The sequence below is a fragment of the Molothrus aeneus genome, chromosome 19, assembly GCF_037042795.1.
Source record: "Molothrus aeneus isolate 106 chromosome 19, BPBGC_Maene_1.0, whole genome shotgun sequence".
NCBI classification, from domain to species: domain Eukaryota; kingdom Metazoa; phylum Chordata; class Aves; order Passeriformes; family Icteridae; genus Molothrus; species Molothrus aeneus.
The window spans coordinates 5,250,737-5,273,332 of record NC_089664.1 but is presented as its reverse complement, the minus strand read 5'-3'; the positions used below and the strand labels follow the sequence as shown (position 1 = coordinate 5,273,332).

General features: G+C 51.0%; 1 protein-coding gene across 1 annotated transcript in view; it reads left to right on the top strand.

Moving 5' to 3' along the window:
- Positions 1-563: 563 nt before the first annotated feature.
- The window catches only part of MEGF9 (multiple EGF like domains 9), a 48,349-nt gene continuing 26,316 nt past the window's right edge, over positions 564-22,596 (top strand). Inside the window, exon 1 of the mRNA XM_066562710.1 lies at positions 564-897. Within this exon, the coding sequence (XP_066418807.1) occupies positions 579-897 (319 nt within the window). The 5' untranslated portion in view covers positions 564-578. The remainder of the gene's footprint in view (positions 898-22,596) is intronic.

Below are 22,596 nucleotides of genomic sequence, written 5' to 3'. Positions count from 1 at the left end.
AGCAGCGCTCCTTCCTCAGAGCCGCTTTGTGTCCCGCTGCCGTTCACCGGCGCCTTGCTCGTTGTCTCCCAAAACTGAGGCCGGGGAGGATGGGGGAAAATTTCATTTCTTTAATAAAAATTTTGAACGTAACAAAAAGTTAAAAGCTTTAAAAGCCTGTATTCTTACAAATGGAGCGCCCACACCCCCCTAAGAAAGGCGACCGTGCGTCCCCCGCTGCCGGGGGCACGGCAGCTCCGGCCCGGTGCCCCTCACGCCCGCACAATGCCGCCCCCTCCCCGCCGCGCACCGCCCCTCGGCCCGCCCTCGCCCGCCGCTGATTGGTTGCGCCGCGCCGTCAGGTAGGGCGAGCGCGGCGCTGATTGGTCGCGGCGGCGCGGGGCGGGGCGGGCGCGGCGCTGTCAGCCGGGGCGCGGCGCGGCGGGAGCCGCCGGAGGGGCGCAGGGCGCGGGCGCGGCATGGCTGGCTGAGGCGGCGGGAGGAGCCGCCGCCGCCCGGCGCCGCTCCCGGCCGCGCTCGGTGCGTGTGCGAGCGCCCGCGTCAATGAGCGAGTGCATGGCGGAGCCCCCCGCCGCACCATGAGGCGCCGGCCGAGCACCGCGCTCGCCCTACTGTGCCTCGCCGCCCTCCTGGCCGCCGCCACCGCCGCGCTGCCCGCCAGCGCCGCGCCGCCCGCCGAGCCCGGCAGCGGCAGCGGCGGCCCCGCCGAGAGCAGCCTGGGCACGGTGCCGCCCGCACGGCCCCGCGGCACCGCCGCGCCCGCACGGGGCAGCCCGGCGCCGCCGCCGCCGCCCGAGGAGGAGGAGGAGGAGGAGGCGGTGGCGGAGGAGGAGGAAGAGGAGCAGCAGCAGCAGCAGCAGCAGGAGGAGGAGGAGGCTGCGGACAGCGGCCCCGCAGGTGAGCGGCTCCGGGGCCAGGCGGTGTCAGCGGGGCCAGTGGCGGGGAGCGGGACCGGGCTGCGCCCCATCCTCCGCCGGGCGGACAAAGGCGCGGCCGGGGACGGGGCGGCGGCTGCCCGGGCCCCTCCGGCTGCGAGACCCCCGTGCGGGGCGGGCGGAGCGAGCTCCGCGCTGCGGGACCCCCCAGCATCGCCGGGGCCGGGTGCGGGGCTGTGCCGGCCCCGGGATGCGCTCTGGAGGGGCTGCTGTGCCTCGCCGGTGCCTTACTGGGGCTGTTACCGGGGCTTTTGGGGAGCAGCGGGGCAGGTGCTGCTCCCCAAAAGCCGGAGCATCCTTTCAGGCAATAGTCCCTGGCATGCACTGTGCTCCCCGTGGAGGAGATGCAGACAGGTCCTTCCCATCGCCTTCCATCCATCCAGTGGCCAGCAGGCAGGATGCTGAGCTCGGCATCCCCCGATGGGACTCTGTTGGTCGAGTTCTCCACAACCATCAAGCACCCCTGGTTTCCTACCTCGATGTGCTTGCAGCAGAGAGAGAGCAGGGTTAGTGATGACTTGGGGTCACCAGAGCCTGTGCTCTCACCGGTGTCAGGAGGTGTATTTGCAGCTCAGTGGGTGCTGGGGTGCTCACATGGTATCTGATGGATGTGCAAGGGCAGAAATGAGCCCCAAATTTGTCTCTGCTGGGAATGATGTGTCTCAGGGCAGCCTGTGCGAGGTCTCATCCTGCCCCTGTGGTGGTCAGGGCTTATACAGAGCTGAGGAAGGTGCTATGGCAACAGGAATACATGGCATTATCAATGTGGGGTGTAAGGAGGAGAGAGGTGAAGGGTGGATGGGAGGGCTGTGCTCTCAGGTGAAGCTGCTTCTGGGTGTAGCATGCACTGACAGCACTGTCACTTGCTGGGAGGTGAAACACTGATGCTCTTCAAGATGAGACTTCACTTTACCTATAGATGAAATAGGCAAAACTGTGCTGGAGTCCAAGGATGGAGCTTTGTCCATTTATTTTACTGGAGAACTTGGCTTCACTCTGTAGTTCCAAAGCTATATCTTCAGACACGTGCAAATACTACAGCACTGCTTCTTTCCTGTTTTATATTTATATTTTCTCTTTGCCTTTTTGCTTAAGTATGTTGAGCTTCCTCTGATGTGAAAGGGATGCAGTCTGTTGTTCTGGTAGTGTTAGCAGTCTGAACAAGGGGATTAATCACCTTTTTTCATTTGGTTAGAAATAAAATCGACTGAAGATCTGGAGTCGCTCGTTTTCCAGACTTTAATTTGCTTTTTTCTGTTGAGTTTTCTCTCTTTGCTTTTTCTGGTAGAAACAGAATGGCTTAAGACTGGGAATTGCTGATAAAAGTAGGATGAGTTGAGTGTTCTTAAGGCAAAAGCAATTTCTCCTCTTGTGCCTGATCAGACAGAATGGACTGTGCAGCTCAGTGCAGCACAGTGTGACCCTCTGGATGCCAACCAGGGGATCCACACACACATCCCAAGCTTCCTCCAGCACGTTTCCCTCTCTGACCCTTGTGTTGTGTTTGTTTCCATTGGTATCTATTAGTATCCACTGGCTCTGGGCCTCCCACCCTGAGCTCCAATGGCTTCGTCAAGAGCATCCTGCTCCTGCAGGCAGAGTGACAAGTGCATGAGTTGGCTTTGGGATGCTCCCAGGTTCCATGGAGGATGCTTACATAACATCCTCTATGTCTTCTGCCACTGGAGCTGTCAGGGGTGGAAGTCTGGGGAATTTTACGAGTAATCCCTGTGCTCCCACGGGCTGCCCTCACCCCCGAGCTCTCACTTGGGAAAAGGGAGCATGGAGGATGAGCACTCCCCACCGCCACCCCGGCTGTGCTGAGTCTGTATTCTGGAGGCCAGCATCACCCTTTGAAGTTTTAACGTGCTAATTATTAATGGCTACAGCCACTTAATCACAAAATTGCTCTCTGGTGCCTTCACACTGTGGTGGTGATGGCCAGGGCAGAAGCACATGGGCAGATTGTCTTCTCCCGGAGCCCAGGCTGTTAGTCCTGAGCGTGACAGGTTGAGATTAGCCCTGGCTGTGGGGGGAGTGCTGGTGTGCTCCAGGGCTGGGTGGCTTTTGGGGCACCTGAGGGTGGGTGAGGCAGCATCAGGAGGAGCTGCTGGGCTTGGCAGCATCCCCTGTGTGATGGGGAGCCTGGGCTAGTGTTAGGGTGCAGGGTACAGCTGTGCTCTGTGTGGGAGCTGCACTCCGTGGGTTGTGAGGGGTTTTCTGTGCTGCCCCATCTGCTGTGACTTGTGCAGAGGTTTGCTCTCAAAGGCTGTTAAGCACCAAAGCCACAGCAAAGCCAGTGGACATAATGGGCTTAGCTGAAACCCTCCGTTTGCTTTAACTCAAGCATGTTTTCAACATCACTTTTCCACTCAGTAGGTAATTAATGCATTATGTGCTCTGTTGCATTAAACAAATGGGCCTTTTCTCATGCACATTATTAGAAAGGCTTCCCTTAATGTTCATAGCATAATCACTGATAAGAGCTTGGTGTGAGAGGCCTCAGGCCAGTGGTGTTCAGAGCTACCAAGATTTCATTTCTGACTTTGGTGCATTTCTCATTTTGATTTAAGAAGCACTTCAGTTTTCCTCAAGCTGCCTGCTTGCTCTGTTCTTGTCCTCCTCCTTTTCCCAGTTTCATGATGTTTATTTTTCTTTCCAAGCCTGTGATCATGTTAAAATCCTGGATTTTGTTTCTGAGGGAAGTAAATTGCTAATCCTTATGTTTGTGGAGACAAGCTTAACATATCCCCCGCCTTATCACCAAAGCCTTCAGCACCCACCATAGAGACTCTGCCTCTTCCTTTTATCCTTCACAGTCTCATTTTAAGCAGGAGCTGGAGCTTTCCTGGGGAATCTGGCTTGGGAATGGCTGCTGCTCAGGGGGATGCTTGTGTTGGAGCAGAGATGCAGCCGCTGTGGCCAGCATGGTCCTGGTTGGACTTTCCCTGCCTGGGGAACAAAAATCCTCAATTCCACGTGGTTCTTAGGGCAGCTTTGGGTAACGTGGGTCTCTTTGAAGGACATTTTGTTCTGATTCTCTTCCAGCCCCATGCACAGCAGGTGGGTGGGCTGAAAAACCCAAATATCCTTTCACAGCCTTGCTGTGCTGGGTCAGCAGGAGAGCTGCACCCAAACCCTGGGTATGGTGTCCATACTTCTCTCCTCCCTGCTCTTTTGTCATGCCTCTCCTGCCTTCCTGGGTCACCCACTCCCAGAGGTGACTTTGGGTCTGACTCCTCACCTCTGCAGCACGTAGGAGAGGACAATGAACAGTTTCTGCTGCAGCCACAGGGCCGGAAATGCAGGTGGCTCGGAGCATTAACCACAGGAAGGTGTCACATGAAATGTGTGAAAGCTGAGTCAGTGGCTGATGGGCCCCCAGCCACCAGCATGGGGCCACCTCGGGCTGGGGAGCTGCTGCTTGATGGAGGAGGTGCAGCCAGAGCCCCTCAATGGGGGTGGCTGCAGCTTGGTGGGGGATTAGCTGATGGGTTTAGCTTGCGGAGAGGAGCCTGGCAAATCCCTGGGGGCGTTGGGATGACCTGGGTAATTGGCTGGGCACAGGGGAGGTGACAGGTTGAGGAGGGGACTGGTGAGTGCTGGCTTTATCCAGCTGGAGAGGTGGAGGGTTTTGCTTTCGTGCAGGGCATGTGGAGAAAGGTCTGTGCATCCCCTTCTGGCAGGAGGGGTGGTGAGGGCAGGTTTTGGGGGGTCCCCACAGCACTTAGAGTGTTGTTGTAGAGGAAAGACTGGAGCCAGACCCTGCCATGAGGGTTTGGGAGCTCTCAAACCCTGGTAGGACAGAAACAGCCAAGCTGTTGAAGGTAGTTTCAGGATTTTGTGCCATCATCCCTTTTGCAGCTTTGGGTGACTCCTCCTCTTCTCTCTTCCAGCCATTAGATCCTTTGGAAGAAGTGTTCCCCCCTGTGTATGGGTGCACCTGCTTGAATGCCCCTGCTGTGCCTCTGACCCTGTGGGCGACAAGCAGAGGAGCCAGGGAGGGTGAGCTGGAGCTTTCCTCCTGCTCATTACTTGGGAAGGCAGCTTAAGCCTTCCTTGTTTGAGGGCTCAGGATTGTGCTCCATGTGGTTACAGAGATAACTTGTGTTCAAGGTGCTAGCAGGATTTAAATTTGTTTAAAGAAATGGAAATGAAGGCATGGATGTGAAAGCTGAGGATAAGGAGGATGGTCTTGTTCCTCAGGATCAGCACGGGAGCAGCCAGGACAGAGTGTGCCTTTTTTCAATCAAATAATAAGTTTGTATCTTTGTGCTTTAAATAAAGACATATTGCCCAGAGCAGAAAATGTCACTCCCTTGCCTTCCTGCCTGCCTCCACGTTCCCATCTGAATCATTCTTGAATCAGATGCATCCAACTGTCCTGACTCAAGATTGAGATTCTGGGACTTAGCAATGTTCATAAAAATCAGGATATTTCTGGGAGGATCTCTAGAGCATTGAGGGTCTTGTTTGTTTGCTATTTTCTCTGCTGGATTTTGCTTATTGTTTCTATTTTAAATGGTAGCTGAGATTCAGACATATCATCACAGAGCTGCCACTTGGAAAATGGCACCACCTGTGTGAGGTGATGTTATTTACCTGCCTGCTGTTGGTCATGCCCAAACACCAGCCTGTGGGGAAGCAGAGGTGCTGGAGCACTGAAACAAGTGCATTGTCTGAGGCTGTGTGGTGGCAGTGTCTCCGTGCTCCAGGCCCGGTGAGGGTGGCTGGGACAGTGCTGGAGTGTCACCAAAAAAACTCTTGTGACACAGACTGGGGTTTGCACAGGGTGCAAAGGTTGTGCCTGTCCAGACAGGTGGGATGGGCTTCCTGGACAGTGCCTATCAGGGAGCTGCTGCCCTTGGAGCACCTTCCTGGTGGTGGTGCCTGTTCCCCCTGAGGCACCCTGGCCCTGCCTGGCTGTGCCTCAGGGGACAGGACTGCCGTGGTCAAGGAGTGATGGTGTCACGGGCTACACTGCTGTGTGACCCCATCCCCGAGGGCACTGTGGTCCTTGTGCCACTCCAGTGTGGCCCTGCAGGTGGCTGGGATCCTGGGATGTGCCCACCTGGGTGGCACTGATGGTGGGCATCGAGCCTGTGGCAGTGATGGTGGGCAGTGTGAGCACAGGGACGTGCCATGCCCCAGGGCTGTGGGCACAGGAGCACAGCACAGGCTGTTCCTGAGAAGCTGAGGCTCCTGGATGTGAAGCTCTGCTGAAGTCTGAGGAAAGACTCCAGCGGGTTTTGCCGAGAGCCCTGTGAACACCCAGGGCTGAGGCTCAGTGTGCTGGTGACATTTGTGGAGCTAACAGCAGCTGACTGTCAGGGGGCTGCTGCCAATCTGAGGTGCTCACTGGTGCTTCCAAGAAGCAGCCAAGCTCTTTGTGGTGGTGTGATGCATCTGCCAGCTTTGGGAATAAAGCTGTGCCAAGGCTGGGTGCTGCAGGCTGGGATCCTTTTACAGCCCCCTGCCTGGAGGGGAAGGCTCCTTCTGCTTTACCTCTGACAAGCACCTAAAAAAATCAAACAAAGAAATGATGTTGAGGAGCTGGATTTTTGTACAGCACCTTGACTGCACCTGAGACTTCACTGAGCTGTTGGATGAGGATGGAGCAAGGGCTTGGACTTGCTTTAAAAGTCCTGGAAAGCTCCAGGCTGTGTTGCCCTGGCAGGTGCTGCATGTCTGAGCTCAACAGGGCTGCCTTGTGCAGTGAGGCATTGCTGGGTGGGAGTGGGCCCAGAGGGGCAGAGTCTGGCACTTTGTAATTAGTTGGGGATATTAATATATTTTATGAGCTAAAGGCTAGATTGCAATCCAGCCATCTGCCCTGCCTTGGGGAGTCGTGTGTCTCCAGCACCCCAGGAGAACAGAACCACTTGCAATTCAGTCTCATTAAACTGGCTAAAACCCAGATTTCTGGTTCACAGGAAATTATTTGCTTTTTTAAAAATTTATTTTGACTTTTGGGTTGTATCAGGCTGAAATAGAATGGTTGTTCTTGCTTTGCTTCTGCTCAAGCTTCCAGTGAGCTCAGTGAGTGTCCTGTGCCTTGAGGCTGCTCTGTTAGATTGTTGTGCCTGGGGCTAAATCCATCCCCAGTGAGGGGCTGGGGGCTGCTGGGTCCCTGCCAGGGGGAAATGCTCCCAAAATCACAGCAGGGCTTGTCTGGAAGGGTCTTTTATTGGATTAAAGCTTGTCAGTCTGGAAGCATTTCCAACAAGACATTCTAGACTTGGAATAATTGAACCTCGTTTGTCTGGCAGAACATTTTCCCCCCTATTCAACAGGAAACTTCCTGATGGTTCTGGTGCTGTCTCCTGCAGCTGCCACTCCTGGAGGAGCAGGGCAGGCTGTCCCCTGTCCTGCCAGGGTCACTCACTCCCCACAGCTCCCATCCCTGCCTGGAGGGATGCAGGGAGGCTGGTCCAGCTGCCTGCTGTCCTGGCAGCAGCTTGGCTGCCTGCTCTTGTTTTCTCCTGCCATTTAATCAAGGCAGGGAGCAGGGAGGGGGCTGCTCGATCTGCCTGCTGTCCCGGGATTTCCCCTGGCTGCCTGTGGAGAATGGACCCTCCCAGCACTGCCGGGGCTGTCATTGCCTGCCCCCACCGATGGAGCTGCCCAGAGCAGCTCCTTTGGAGGCTGAATTCCTCCTCTGCCTGCTGCTGCTCATCTGGATCTTCCCATGCAAAATTCCTCTCTGCTCCAGCCCTTCAGGGCTTTCCCCCCTGCCCTGACTCTGGAAGAGATTTTGGAGGTCTCTGCTCCTCATTCACACACACAGGTCCTATTTCAGTGAATGAGGATCTTCCCTGGAGCTGCATGAACTAATGCAAAGCCTTAGCTTGGTCTTGTGCTGCTTAAAGGAGGATTTTTCTTTTTTTTTTTATATTTCTGAACACCTGCTGTATGAATTAAATTTGCCTTGTAAATGTAACCAATTCAGAGTCTGAGCATGAGCGATGGGCGTTTGCTTTTTGCCTGGAAAAAGAAAAAAGCAAAAAACCTTGAAGGTTTTTTTTCTTCTGGCAACTTGGCTTTAAAGCAGAGAAGCCAAGACTCTTCTTTTTTAACCATTTTTAATTCAGTTGCCCCCTGTTCTTATAAATAAGCCCCCAGAAACATGACGAGGCAAGCATCCCTGCTATTTATAGCTCTGCTCCCCATGCCTGTTTTAAAAATCGGGCAGCTAAATGGCTCTGCAGCCTTTCAGCAAAAGGCCTAATGACACAGGCATTTTCTATGCATGGATGGGTGGGTGTTCAAAGGCTCTTGGTGCTGAGCCTTCACCCTGAGCAGGCAGGATGGTGTCTGCAGCAGGGAGGTTTTTCCTGGGCAAAGGGGAGCCCCTTGGCACTGCCCAACCCTGGAGAAGGGGCTCTGGGGGGCTGCACCCCACGGCTCAGCCCTGCTCCAGCCACTGGGGATGCTCCCAGCAGGGTCAGTCCTCCCACCTGCCCCCCACTCCTTGGCCCTTCTTGAGGTTACCTCTAGACAAGATATATTGATATTCCCCAAGTTGTTTGGGTATTCTTTAAATAATTTGTTGAGGCTGCATTAACATTTCTTTTTTTTTTTTTTTTTTTTTTCTCCTCCTTTGTGGCATCACCTCCCTCTAATGCCGAGGCTGCTGGTAACCTTTACCTGTTTAACTGGTCATGCCACTTCTCAGATGAATCTGCTTTATTCCTGGCAAATTATACAGCCACAGTTTTCAGGCAGCTTTACTCTATTTTGACTGACTGGCTGACTATATTAACTGATAGTGCTGCTTGGGCTGCTTTGATCCTGTATTATTTATGGAAATGATGGCACATAAGTCTGTGTAGCTGATTAATGCTGCGTGTATTTTTAATATGCTGGTTCTCCTGTTTGATCTGTGCTAAATGATTATTCTCTGATGTGTTCCTGGGTTCATTTTGGCTCTTTATGAAAAGGAGATTGAAATGGACTGTTTGTTTTGTTGCCTTTTTTTTTTTTTCCCCTCCCAGTGGTCTCATCGTGGGCTGCTTTTCCAGCTTTCACAGGTCGTTTTCCCCAGCAGGGCTCTGCCTGCCACATGGAGCACTTACACTTTATTGCTATTAATTTGAGCACTTTGTTGGTGACATTACTCTAAATTCATCCCTGTGTGCACAGTTGTGGGAAATTTTGAGAAGATACAAGGTGGAAAAACAACCTTTTAGGTGATGCTCAATCCTTCTGTGCAGTTGCTGAATGAGACTGTGACTGTCACCAAATGGGACTCGGGTCCAGCAACACCTGAATGAGAAGAAAACCAGTCTAAAATGTCAGGAATGTAATTAATATTTTCTGTGCCTTCTCACAGGATGGCTGGGACTGGTTGATATTAAGAAGATGACTTTAATTGCCAGGGATGTGTGTGCTCAACCCACAGCTTCCTCCCCTGCAGTGTGAGATGTGGTCATGGCTGGGGAGGGATCTGTGGGCAAAGCTGCTCTTCCATCCCAGCACATCCCCACTGCAGCCCCTGTGCAGGGCAGTGCAGTGCTGCTGACGTGCTGAGGGAGGCTGATGTCCCTCAAGCCTCCTCCAGAACCCACCCCCAGCACTGGATGTGGCTCACAGGGTGCAAACCAGGGCCTTGTTCCATCTGTGAGCTGGAGGATCAGCATTTCCCCTCCCCAGGGGCCTGGTGGAAGGGAAGGAAGTTGATGATTTTTTAAATATATATATATTTTTCCTCCTTTCTTTTGTAATAACTGCTCGTTTTCATGGCACAGGCAGGAGTTGTCTCCAAAGCCCTGCCCTCACCCTGCACGTGGTCACATCTACCCTCTCCCTGGGCACGCTGTGTTCCAGCAATAACAGGTTTGTGAGGATGCTTTCATGAGCAGTGCTGTAAAGGTGCAAAAGCAATGCTCAAAACCTTCAAATGAAAGCTTTTCTTCCCCTCCTCTGAACAGTCCTTTTTGTCAAAATCAGCAAAACATATATCTTTCTGCAAAAGATCCCTTTTCCTTTAATGAGCTTTTCCATTGAAAATGGTTTAAACTTGATGTTCTGTTCCTTCCCTCCAAATTTTTCAAAGCTCCTTGAGCTTTGAAAACTTCAATGATTCCATTTTCATTCCCTCTATTAAAAAAAATGTATAGGTATATGTATATATTATATATATACATATATATCTTTTTTTCTCCTAGCTAAAGGTCTTGCCTTTTATCCCAAAGCAAACCTAATAGACTGGGTTTTAGGGTGTTCTTTCTCTGTCCCAAAATAAACATGCTCATTTGAGCAGTTATTTGGGGGAAAAAAAAGCAGGATGAATGCACCACATTGGGCTCTGAGGGAGCAGGCAGGACTTGGGGATTTTTTCCCTACAAACCCAGCTGCCTCCCCAAACCCATCTCAATGGCAGAGGGGTGAATAATGGGGCAGAGGCACGCACACCTTCACCATGCCACGGGTTTGGAGCATTCCTGGCTGGGGAAGGGACAGGGAGCTTGCACAATGCCCCAGCTGGCAGTGCCTGGGGGCAGGAGGAGGGATTGCCATGCACCCCTTCCCACCCCAAACTGCAGCCTGGCCTCTGGGCAGCTGGGCTGGGTGCAGTAGGAAGCCCAGGAGAGCCCAGGGAGGATGTGCTCCAGTGGTTTGTCCGAGCTGGAGGGGGGTTGGAGTTGAAATGGAGCACACTGACCTGTTGGCTGGTGTTTGCTCACTTGCTGCCAGCACAGGTGATGCCTTTGCTGGAGCCTCCCCAGCTTTGTGCCCTTCCCTGCCATGGCCAGTGGGTTTTTTTTTTCCAGTCCCAATACTTGAGGAAGGATCTGGGGGGAGGTTTGCCATGTTTTCCAGCTCCCCACCTCACTTGGACATGGGTGTTCCCAGCACTGCCCTCCCTGTGACCATCTATGTCACAGTCAGATCTGCCCTGTGGGGTTTTCCAGCAGGGCTGGGGGTGCCCACTTTGGGTCTGGGGAGCTGCTGGGCTGTGTGGCATCCCCTGGGCCGCAGGGCCAGCTGGCACAGGGAGCAGATGGGGAGGTGGAGCTGGGTGCTGGGCCAGGTTTCAGGCTATGATAAAGCAAAGTGACGTAGAAAACTAAATACCTGTTATTGGAGAAAGGCAAACAGAGCCTTCATCTGCCTCCAGCCTTGCTGCCTTCAAGGGCAGGCTGCACACCTGGCATGGAGCTCCCTGGAAAAGATGTTCTCTTCTTAATGTGCTTGCTTTGTCTTGGCTGTGTTGTTGAGAAATCCAAGTTTGACTCCAGATAATGAATGACAAACATTTATCTGGTCTGAACTGTTTTATTCTGAGTGTTTTCATCCTCCTGGAAGTTCAGGGAGTTGTTGACAGCTTGCCCTTTGACGTGGATTAGTGCTGACACCTGGCAGTTGGATCTTCCCATCCTTTTCACATCTTGCTTGTTCCTTTCCAAGGGAGGCTTTTGTACGTGTCTAATCCATTTAAAATGAAAGATAAACAACAAGTGGACCAGTCTCTGAAGGGACAGTCAGTTACAGGGGTGGTACTGATTTTCCTGTGGAAGGCAGTGAGCTCATGGAATGGATGGAATGACAGGAGAGAGCCTCCCCCCAGCACCTCAGTTTGGTGTCAGGGGATTTTTGGTTTACAGACCCCTTAAAATCTTCCCAGGAGATGTGTGGATGGTGAGTTCAAGCTCAGGGCCTGGAGAGTTGATGCTCTCCTCTCTGCTTCACCACCCATGGTTTTGTGGTCCCTCTGAGAGGATCCCCTGCATCCACTCTCAGGATGTACATGAGCTTTGTACATGAGCTTTGCCTCAGAGCTGGCATCTCTCCCACTGTATATCTGTAATTCCAGGTGATACATTTATATTTTCAGTGGGTGCAGCATTGGCCCTGTCAAAGCAGAGTCTCAGGGCTGTGTCAGGCACTGGCAGCTCCCTGGCTCAGTAGGATTTTGGGTGTCTCTTTGCAGGTGGGGCTCAGATCCTCCTTTCACCTTGTTTCTTTCTGACAGCAGGGCTGGTGGAAGAAGAGGCACTGCTCCTCCTCCTGCAATGCCAAAACAGTCATTATGAAGCCCTCAAAAATGAGGAAATGGTCAAGATAGAAATGTCAACAAACCTCTCCTAGCTGACCTATTGGCTGCAGAGGAAGCTCTGTGGTTTTGAGCATTTCTTTGGGTTGGGATCAGGCTTGGTTTTGCTAGCCCCAGACTGAGTGTGCTGCTGTTGCTGAGGGTCATTCCCCCTTGGTGATGCTGGAGAGCTCAGCTCTGGCTCTGTAAATCACTGCTTTGCTTTCAGCATCTTGGCTCAGGCTCGGTCTCAGCTCAGTGCCTGAGCTGTGGGTGAGGTGGGGAGTGCTGGACAGGGAGCCTGAAACCCTTGTGCCTGGCTGCCTCCATCCTTCCCATCACACTTTGAAGGCTTTTGCCTATTTACAGAGGATTTGGGTGTTCTCTGGGACAGGGCTGTTGTCTGTTGTACTTCCCTGAATGACCTGGTATTTATTGTAGAGGTTTCAGAGAATTGGCTTAGGCTTTAAGTTACTGTTTGTTTGTGGTTGCTGGACTTGTGCTGTTTAATGGAAACACTTCCTTTTGGTAGGAGAGCTATTGCTGGAAATAAATACAGGTAATAAATACCTCATGGCCAAGGCAGGAGCTGGGACAGATGGAGCTGCAGTGTCCATCCACAGTGACTCGGGAGAGGGGAAAGAAAAGCTGATGTTCTGCCCTGACTGGAGTCATCCATGTGCTGCAGGGCTTGGGGCTCCAAGCAGAGGTGAGGGGGAGGCAGGTGGGCTCTGCCCCTCTCTCTGTGCAGGGGGGATTTATGCTCTTTAAATTCATGCCATGGCTGCAGGAAGTTTTGGAGTAGAGCTGAGCTGCACCATGCTGGCTGCTCCTCATCCAGCAGATGATACTGGATCTGCTGCAGTCCCCTGTTTCCAGTGATAAGTGATGACTTTCTCCATCCAGGTGTCTTTTTCCATGACGTGTCTTGACCCATATCAGTTCCCTCTTTGAAAGCTTGGCTTCTCCTCCATGGATTTGCCAGCAAATTTTGTCTGGCTGCATTATCTACGACCCAGTTTGGCAGGTGCTGGCTGAGAACAAAGGTGTGAAACAAGTTCTGAATGTGGGAATTTAAGTCCCTCCCTGTGAGCTGGAGGTAAAGGCATCACTGTGCAAAGTACAGCAGGGCAAGGCTGCATTATAAAATAAGGGAATAAAATGTAAGGAACAGGAAACTTCTCTTCCCAGCTCAGATGACATTTTCCTTGCTCTGTCCCAGCAGCTCTCCCTGCTTGCAGCACGTTGTAACTTACAGCTCCTTGTCTGGCAGGAGTTGTGGTAACTCCAAACCAGCCCATAGCACTATGTCATCATAACCTTGAAACAGGACCCAAATGGCAAAACCTGCCCCAAACCAGTTGTGATTACTCATGCTCTGTGCTATCCCTTTCCCCCGCTGGGCTTTCTGCTATGGTAATTCCACTTATTAAGCAAGGAGACAAAACACCTTTATTAAACTTGGAACCAAGCTTGGGAGCAGTGAGAGGAGCAGGACTCGCTGGCTGCAGGCTGTCCAAGAGTTTTCTTCTCTTGTCTCCCTTCCTCTGCATGGCCTTTAAAGTGAGGGAGAAAGGAACAAAGATACTTTGCTGTTTGTGATGAATGAAAGTCTGCATTTCAATATGTTTATTTAGAGTAGAGAAGAATTAGGGATGTGTATTGGGAATGAATCCTGGGATTCGTTGGGGCTTTTGCTTCATCTCCAAGCTTGAAAATGCAAAGAGCTGAGACAAACTGGGGTCATAGCTCAGGCTCTGGAAAGCTTCTTTTTGTTAACACTTTCAGTTAGTGTTTATTAACACTGTGGATAAAAGGTGCCTTTGTTAACGGGTCTGTCCCTTTGCTGCTCGACTGGAGGAGCTGAATCTTGAAAGGAACTGCCCTGGGCACCTGCTGGAGTTACTGATGAAAGTTTTCATTCCAGATTCTCACCACAGGCTTAGACATAAAATAGCCTGAAACCCTCCAAAGTAAGTCTTCCTTCTCTTTCTCATTAAAAAAAAAAAAAAAAAAAAAAAAAAAAGGTAAAATAAGTTGTAAAAATGCCTCTTTGCTGTCTGTGTGCCAAGCCATGAGCAATGAGCCCTTTCCCTGTGTGGAGGGCATTTCATCTCACAGCTGTGTGACCCCCTCCTTGGTCCATCTTCTACCTCTTGTGGGTGTCCAGAGTCTCCCTTGGAGTGCATCTCTCAGCCTGGGGAATGATTAGAACATTTAAAAATCCCTCCTGCATGCTTGGAGAGAAACCTGGGCCTGATGCTTGTGCTGACCCAGAAGGTGAAGACATCCCCAGAGGCTGTGTGTGTGCCCCAGGGCAGGGTGGGGGGCTGTGGCACCCATCCAGGAGCAGCTCCTGCTTCCAGGAGATGCAGAACATCCTCTGCTTGGGGAGGATGCACTTCCAAGCATTTTTACATTGAATTATGGGTTGTGCTGTTGCTGTTGGCATCTCCTTGCTTTTGTTTTGTCTTTCCTCTCGGTGTAAGGGTGCTGTAAATGAGGGAGAAAGGAAGGATAACTTCTGACCACATTGATCCCAGGCTGGGCTGAGCTTTGGTAGCTCTGCCCAAGGTCAGTGAGGCAAAGCTGCAGCTCCCTCCATACACCAGTGAGGACCTGGTTACACCTGGTCTAAAGAAATGGAGTTATGACTTCACAACAAAAAAAGGGCTGCATTTTGCAGTGAGATCAGCCATGTAAGTGTTTGCCACCTCCCTGGGAGCCTCCCAAGAGACCCCAGCCCTGCAGCTTGCACATGATGGGCCTCATGGGGGAGGGAGGCTGTCACTGTCTCACCAGTCCCCTCCCTTCAGCACTGCTGGCAGTGCAGCAGATGTGTCACCACCTACTCTGGGATTTCTGCACTCAGCAGAAAATGGCTTTCCAGCAGCCTGGACTTGGCCATTCCCTTTTCTTCTCCCAGGCAGTGTGAGCCATGGCTGGGGATGACAAACCCTGCTCAGCAGCACCCATAGAGCTCTTGCCTTGGCTTTTCTGTGGGTGCTCAGCCCCAGGCTGGCTCTGGAAGGAGGAGCTTGGAGGTCACATCCATTCCTGCCAAAGCTGAAGCTGACCCTGGGAGCATCAGGAGCTGATTGCAGTGACTTGGGAGAGAGGAGGATCTGTTGTATCTGCAGGCAAGGTCTGGAGGGGAGAAGGCTCTGGAAGGCTCTGCTTGCCTTGCAGCAATGGGGTTTGGTTTGAAGTAGCTTAATGGTGTCAGGCAAATGTGCAGGCAGGAGGCAGCTGCTGTCTCTGGGCAGATCCATCCCTTGCAGGCTGGACAGAGTCCCTGGGAGCGTGGGGTGGCTGTGCTGCTGCTCCTGCCCCTGCCTGGGATCTGCCAGCAGCAGCAGCAGCAGCAAATGAAAGTTTTGCTTCTCAGCAAACCCAGCTGTTACTCAAACAAAAGGTTTGACCCTGTTCTCCCTGGTCTTGCCCAGAGGAGTCTCTGGGGGCCCTGCTGGGAAGGGTAGGATGTGATCAGGGGGTGTTACCCAAGCTCATCTCTGTTTTCTTGCTGGTTATTCACACAGCACAACCTTATAGCCCAAACACAAACACTTGGAAGGACGGTTCCTGCTCAGGGTTTTCTCTGAAGAGCCTTAAATCTCCCATAAATTAACGTGTTCATTCATTAGTTGCAACTCCCCGAAGCACCGAGCAAAGTTTGTGAGTTTAATTACTTTTTGCAGGAATCAGAGCACGCAGAGCCTTCAGCAGATGATTATAGTTCATATTATTCATGCAGCTCTTCATAATCCCTTGCTCTGCTGGGCCATGGTCGATAGAGACTAAAATTGGAATCTGCTCATAAATTCCCAGCCCCATCCTGTGTGAGGTGTCTTGATCATCCAGTGAAAGCATTTTGCTGACAAAACAATTCAGTTTCCTGAGAGGTGCCACGCAAGTGTATCTGTCAGGAGGGAAGGAGCTGCCAGGGCTCTGTGTGCTGTGGGCAGCTGTTTGCCAAAGTCAGTTTTCACCCTGTTTATCTCTGAACCCGGCATTGGGCTGGCTGTGTCACACACTGGGTGGTAAAAAAATACAGGGATTTTCAAACAGAAACATGGAATATTTATATGGTTGCAGACGTTTGTGGAAATATTAGTGGGGAAAATTTAATCAACTAAAGTAGAACGCCAACAAAACTATTTTTAAATTAATTAAAAGGCTTGGATTCTTTTTCTTATTTTTTTTTAACTGTGGAGGTTTTAATCCTCAAGTATGTATTTGGTCTGTTTGAAGTTACTGTAGTTTCTTGTATCATAAACATTTTAGGGCCACATTCCTCTTTGTGCACAGTCTGCTTCGTAAGAGACCCCGGAGGGTTTGTCTGCCTGTGGAAACTTATTGTTCTATAGGAATGAATAATTCCTCAGCTGCAGCTGTGTAATCCCCCTGCACAGCTTTCCTGCCCTATTACCTGCATCTTAATGACTCCAGGACCCCTCCTGTTTCCCCTTGTCCCATCCATGGGAGCTCCTCAGGTGTTGTGCTCCAGCAGAGCTGTGAGCTGGGGATCTCCCAGTGCAGGAGGAATACTGACTTAATCAGAATCCATATTTTTCTTTTTTTTTTTTCCCCCCTGATGTTTACAGTCCTTTATCCTTTAGTCTCCCAAGACAGCTTTACACCTGTGAGTCTGACTTTTGATGCAGCTTTACTGGGGAACGAGCAGGTTCAAAGCTCTCTGCACAGGTTGCTGACTTGTTTAGCATCAAAAAGGAGGAAAAAGCAACAAAATTGCTCTGTGTGGCGGAGCTTTCAGGAACTGCTCAGAAACCACATGCCTGCAGGTTGCATTGCAGGTGCAGGGAAGGCATGGAAACAGGCAGTCCCAGAGTGAGCAGCCTCGGCCTTTGGGGAGGGTCTCAGGGTTCTGGTTTGCTCATGGCTGGGGGGGCAGGAGGGCTGTGAGCTCTGGTGGGGAGTGATCTCCATCCCTTGGGAAAGGCAGGGGCTGACACAGTTGAGGCTGAGCTGGAGTTTGGCTGAAGCCCCAAAGCTGTCTGCTCCAGGCTGATAAAAAGTGCTTGTGCAGCTGCTGGTGACCCCAAAGTTGGGACCTTGGCTTTGTGCTGCTTTCCAAGTGATAAGTGAGAGATTTAATCTGATACCATATTCCTCAAAGATGTGTTTAATCTTCTAATGATGTTACAAGTGATGTATATGAATTGAGAAATTGTTGTCTTTTCCCCCTTGTTGACCTGTAAAAGCCTTTTATGGAACAGCACAAGTGACTCTAACACTCTTAACAGCATTAATGTGAAGGAAGTTCTCTTCACCATCAGCACCTGACTCTGCAGAGCCTGGAGCTTGATGGAGGCTGTGAGTGCCCAGAATGTGGTGCACTCAGTAACAAAGTGGATGCAGAATAACAGAAGACAGTTCTATGTGTATATAAATTTTTTGGGGGATAGGCAGAGATACTCTTCCTACCACTTTGGCTTTGCATTGTAGCCTGAAGTGAGAGTAAATTACAGGTCTGAGCACTTCAGTGCACCTTCATGATCCAAGAGTTGAGTCTTATTTTGTGCTGAGTGGGATGGGAATGAGTGCTGGGACTTGGCAGAGCTGCTCTCTTTGGGAAGCTGCAGTGCTGCAGCTCCTCTCTGGCCTGTTCTTGCAGGAGCTCTTAGCCCATGGCAGATGTTCCCCAGCTCCCTGGGGGAGAGCTCAGCCAGGCTGTGCCCTCTCAGATCTGCTGCAGCTGTGGGGAAAGATGGAGGCCAAAGCATCCTCGTGCTGGGATAAGAGCTCCTTGCACTGGGATAACAGCTCCTGCACTCAGAGCATCAGTAGCATCCAAATGAGGGGGGATGAAGCTGAACCCAAATTCCAGTCCAGGGCTAGACTGGACCACTCTGACATGGTGCATCAGAGACGTGGAAGAGATGGGCTGGAGCTCGGGGAATTGTTTGACAAGGGCTGGGTAGGATGGGACCTTCCCTTTTAACAGCTGGCTCATGCCTACTGTCACTGTCCCATGCTGGGGCAGCACTGTCCTGACCCTCATCCCTTTGTGGGGGAGGTTTGGCACATCAGTCATTGTACTGAGGGGATGAAATGTCTCTCAGGGGGAAGGGAATGAGAGGCAAGAGGAAAGACAGAGCAGTGGTGCAGCACAGCTGTGCCTTTGGCTGTAATGAGGAGAAATTCCCAGTGCAAAGAGCAGTGCCTAACCCTTTAAGGGGGGTTTGTGTGTTTGGGGGAAGAACTGGAGCAGTGCAAACAAGGAGAAAATAGAACTGCCAGGCTGGCTCAGAGCAAAGCTTCACCCACCCAAGAAAGGCCAGAAGATGATGCCAAGAGAACAGGGCATGATCCTGACTTTTCTGGACAGAGTTCCAGGCCTTTCCCATCAGGATGCTTCCTCCAGATCCCTGTGTTTAACAGCCACCAGTGGACCTGTCCTCTGTGAGCTTTTCCAGTCCTGCTTTGAAGCCATAGGTATTTCTGGCAGCCAGAACATCCCCTGACAATGAGTTCCACAATTTAATTACAAGGGGAAAGGAAATGACTTTGGATAGATTTTTAAACCTGCTGCCTGATCCCTTTATTCCTGTCTTGTCAGGAGTGGTGCCTGCAGAGGGATTGAGAAGGGGAAATGGAAGAGAAGGTAGGGCTTGAATTTGGAAATGAAGTCTGGGGAAGAGGGAAAACTGCTAAATTAATATAAAAACAAAGCCTTTCCAGGGAGGGGATGCTGTTGTGTGCAGTGGTTTAAATCCTTTGGGATATCTGGGGAGTATTTGGGAGCTGAGGTTCTTATTGGGCTGTGTTGGTTTCAGAGCTGCAGGTGCCAAACTGGGACTGCACCTCTGGCTCCCAAAAACCCAACAGTATCTCCAGGTTAGCAATGATTTTTGGTTTTTTCCCTTCATCTATTCTGGAGAACAGAAAATGTCTGTCTCCTTGGGGATGCTTTTGCAGCAGGACAATAAATAGCATCTGTGGGCCTCCACAGCTTGCTCTTACAGCTGCATGTTCTTATAATCAAGAATGTGCACCTTGGGTTTTCCAGGCTGGCTCCCAGGGAGCAGGTGAGCTCATTCAGGGTCTCCACTGGTTCAGGATGTCCCCAGCTAATGTGGTTTCACAGAGACCTTCGTGCCTTTCACAGTGTTGGCTTCTTTACCCTTTGTAAATATTTCACCTGTTTTCTAAATTATTCATTCATTAAGTGGCTTGGAAAGGAGGGGGAATTGTGCTTATAAAATGTGTGAAAACTTTAAACACTGCAAAGCTGAAAGGATGTGAAAGAAGTAATTTGAGGAAGGACTTTTACATCAGAACAAGCCCTGTTTAAGTACTAGGAGGGGATGGGAGATGAAGGGATGTGGGGTCTGGATGGATCTGGTACAGGCCAGGATGTTGCTGGGATTTGCAGAGTTGAGGTTTGCTTTGGGATGGAATTTGGAGGCTGAGATCTTTATTAGCGGTGGATGGAGGAGCTGGCATGGAATTTGAGGTGGCCACACTGAGGGGTCACAGGGCACCCTCAGTCCTGGAGGTTCTTGGTTGTGTCAGTGTTATTTACAGCCATGGTGTGGATCCAATACAACATAAAACATCTATTCTCCAGTTTATTATGGCTTTTGCATACTAAAAATTAATTGATTTTAGGTTGGGGCTAAATTGGATATTAAATCTGTCTCCACACAGCAGTGTGCCCCTTGCTTCCCAAATGAGGAACCTTTCCTTCCACTCCACCTTCCTCCAAGCAACAACCAGTGAGGGTGAAATATTGTTCCAGAATGGAGAGGTGTTTGGTTTTTTTGTTTGAAGGGTAACATGGCAATGGCACACACTTTTATGGTGCCTCTATTCTTGGACCTCAAAACAACCTTATGCTGTTAATTAGTTAAAGCCTGTCAGTCCCCTCACGAGCAAAGGTGGGTTTTATCTGTGGTAACCAAGTGATCTGAGCTGTGCTGTGGTGCTTTGTGGGGAAGGAAGGGAACCTTGGTGGTTTAGCAATGGGGAACAGGAACAGGCAGAGACGAGCAGGGCTTGGAGGCCCTGGGGGAGAGGGGAACACCCGGAGATGGGGAAACTGAGGCAGAGCAAGGATGAGTCAGGATAGCAAACTGGGAAGAGTCAGAGCTTGGGCCAGTGCCTCATCCCTGAGAGGTCCTTGCCCTTGGCTCCCTTGCTCATGGTGTTATCCCAGCCTCAGCACAGCCCTCCAGCCATGACTGTGCAGTCTGCAGTGGGACATCCTGGGGCTCATCCAGCCTCTTCATTCCTTCGCCTTCACAAAAGCTCTCAGTGAGGTATTTTTGAAGGTTATCTTCAAAAGCAAAACATCAGCCTGAGAAAACTGAATAAAGGCTCCTAAAACCCAGGCTCTGGCTAGAAGCCAGGACAGTGTTCCCTAATTTTCCTCTGTAGTGCTCATCCTCTTTGCTGTGTTCCCAGAGCCCATGGCAGATGTTTGTTATCAGTTCCTGTTCTGGCTCAGGACCGTTCCCACCCTCTGCCACCCGGCTGCTGTGGGGACAACAAAGTGTCCTTTAAATCAGCCCTCAGGTTTTCATAGCCTGCTACATCCTTGTGCAGCCCTTGACCTGGATGGAGCTCAGACTCCAGTGCTGCTGCCTGAATCTCCTCCCCTGCCCAACCACAGAGCTCTGGGGTGTTCTGGGGCTGCATCCATGTGTGAGCAGGGCTGGATGCATTTGGGGTGGGCAGGGACCATGTGGGATGGTCCCACATGGGTCCCACCAAAAGATGTGGGATGCTGTTCCCCTACCTGGGACCACCATCCCTTCCCAAAGGTCTCTGGGGTCATGGGGGAGGTGGGGTCTTCAAGGAATTGACCCTTTTAGGAGACAGCTTCTGGATCTGTTGAGTTGTGCCTTAGCACACTCTTGGGTGATTTCACAGCAGACAGGCTCAGCTGCTGTCCCCATCACTAGCAGAACCAGGCTCCACCAGCCTCCCAAGCAAAAAGTGTTTTGCCAGTGTTATTTTGGATTGTTGCAGCATTTCTCACTCTCCTGGGGCACTGGCATTGCAGTGGTGTCTGTGTTGCTGTTGAATTTGGCAGCTCAGGCAGAGCCTGACCTGAACTGGGGCAATTTTGATGGGCAGGAGTGTTGGATGAAAAACAATGGGTGCTACAAAGTCAGGTTCAAGTTCAAAGTGCTGCCATCCTGCTGGAGCATAAGTGATGGGGCAGAGCTCCATGGTGCTGATGGGGACCATCCTGAAGCACTGCCCCACTCCTGCCCTCTCCATCCAGACATCCCCCTGGAGTGCCAGGATGGTCTCATGGCTCTGGCTTTGATGGAGCACAGGGGTGGTCTCCACATGGAGCTGCTCATCCCCCTGTGTAGGACCTGCCCTGTCAGTGCCTCCCATGCCATTAGAATGGACACAATGCTCATTTTCTTTCCTTGATCAAGTCTGGCAGGTCCAGTGGTGCCACATGTTGGGTTCTGAAAGGGAAGTTTGTTTCGATGCATGTTTGACAAACTCCTGAGTGCTTTTGCTCAACAAGTTTTTGTGGTTTCTGCTCTGGTGGGAGAGAGAAACCCGAGTGCCCAAATCAATATGGTTCTGCTTGGATAATTGAGCTGGGAATTTAGTTCATTATGTGAAGTGGCTGTTGAAGTGGATAATTGGATCTTGAGGTGTTTGTCCTATCTGATAGTTTGGATTGAAGAAAATTTAGGTGCAATTTCACAGGTGTATAGGGACAACATGGCTTCTGTGGGGATCCTGTGGTGGAGTAATTAAATAACTCACATTTCTTTGTGTGTCAGAAATGTGGATGAAAAGGAAAAGAGCTTTAAGGCAAGTTTTCTTGGGATGGGGACTTGGCCTCTCCCCTCTCCCTAAAGTGCCCTGAATACTGGCTCTTCTCAGGCAATAACAAACACCAGCAGTTGTGTAAAGCCCCTGATGCTTTATGCACTATTTCTGCAAATAATCCTTGTTTATAATTCAGTCTTGGCAGAAGAAGACTTTAAATTATTAAGGCACTAAATATTTTGCAGTGAAAGAACAGAGATAAAGCTCTTGGCAGAAACAAATTGCCAGGGAGAAGTTGTTCTCTTCAGTGCATTTGGGGCTTTAAAGTATTACAAGAAATAATGTGTGGGGGGACTGGGAATTCACCACTTGATCAAAAAATTTGCTTCTCTCCTAAAAAATCAGCTGTTCAGCAACCCTAGAAATAACAGTGTCCCCAGAGACAATGTTTGGGTCCCCAGAGCCATCTCCTCTCACCACAGGACTGAGGGTGGTCTGGTTTAGGTGGTGGAGGTCTCTTCCTGCTCCAGCTCTACCACAGATTTTAAAGTACAGTTTTCATTCGCTGGGTGCTCCCCTGAGGGCAGATTTTTGGGGATTCTGTATCCCTTCCTCAGCAGTGGGAGATGCTGCTGCCAGTGTGTCCTGTCAGAGTTTGTTCTGTGGTAAATCAGGGCTGTTCCAGTGGGGTGGAGTGGAGGCACTTTGAATTAATGACTTTGCAACCTGTTGCTGATTTTATCCTGATATTACACACTTATTGCTTGTGAGCTCCTGGAGTCAGAGGGTGGCTAGGTGTGTGTATATACATAAAGACATTGTGTACAGCTACATATAGATAAATTTTAGATAGTTATACCC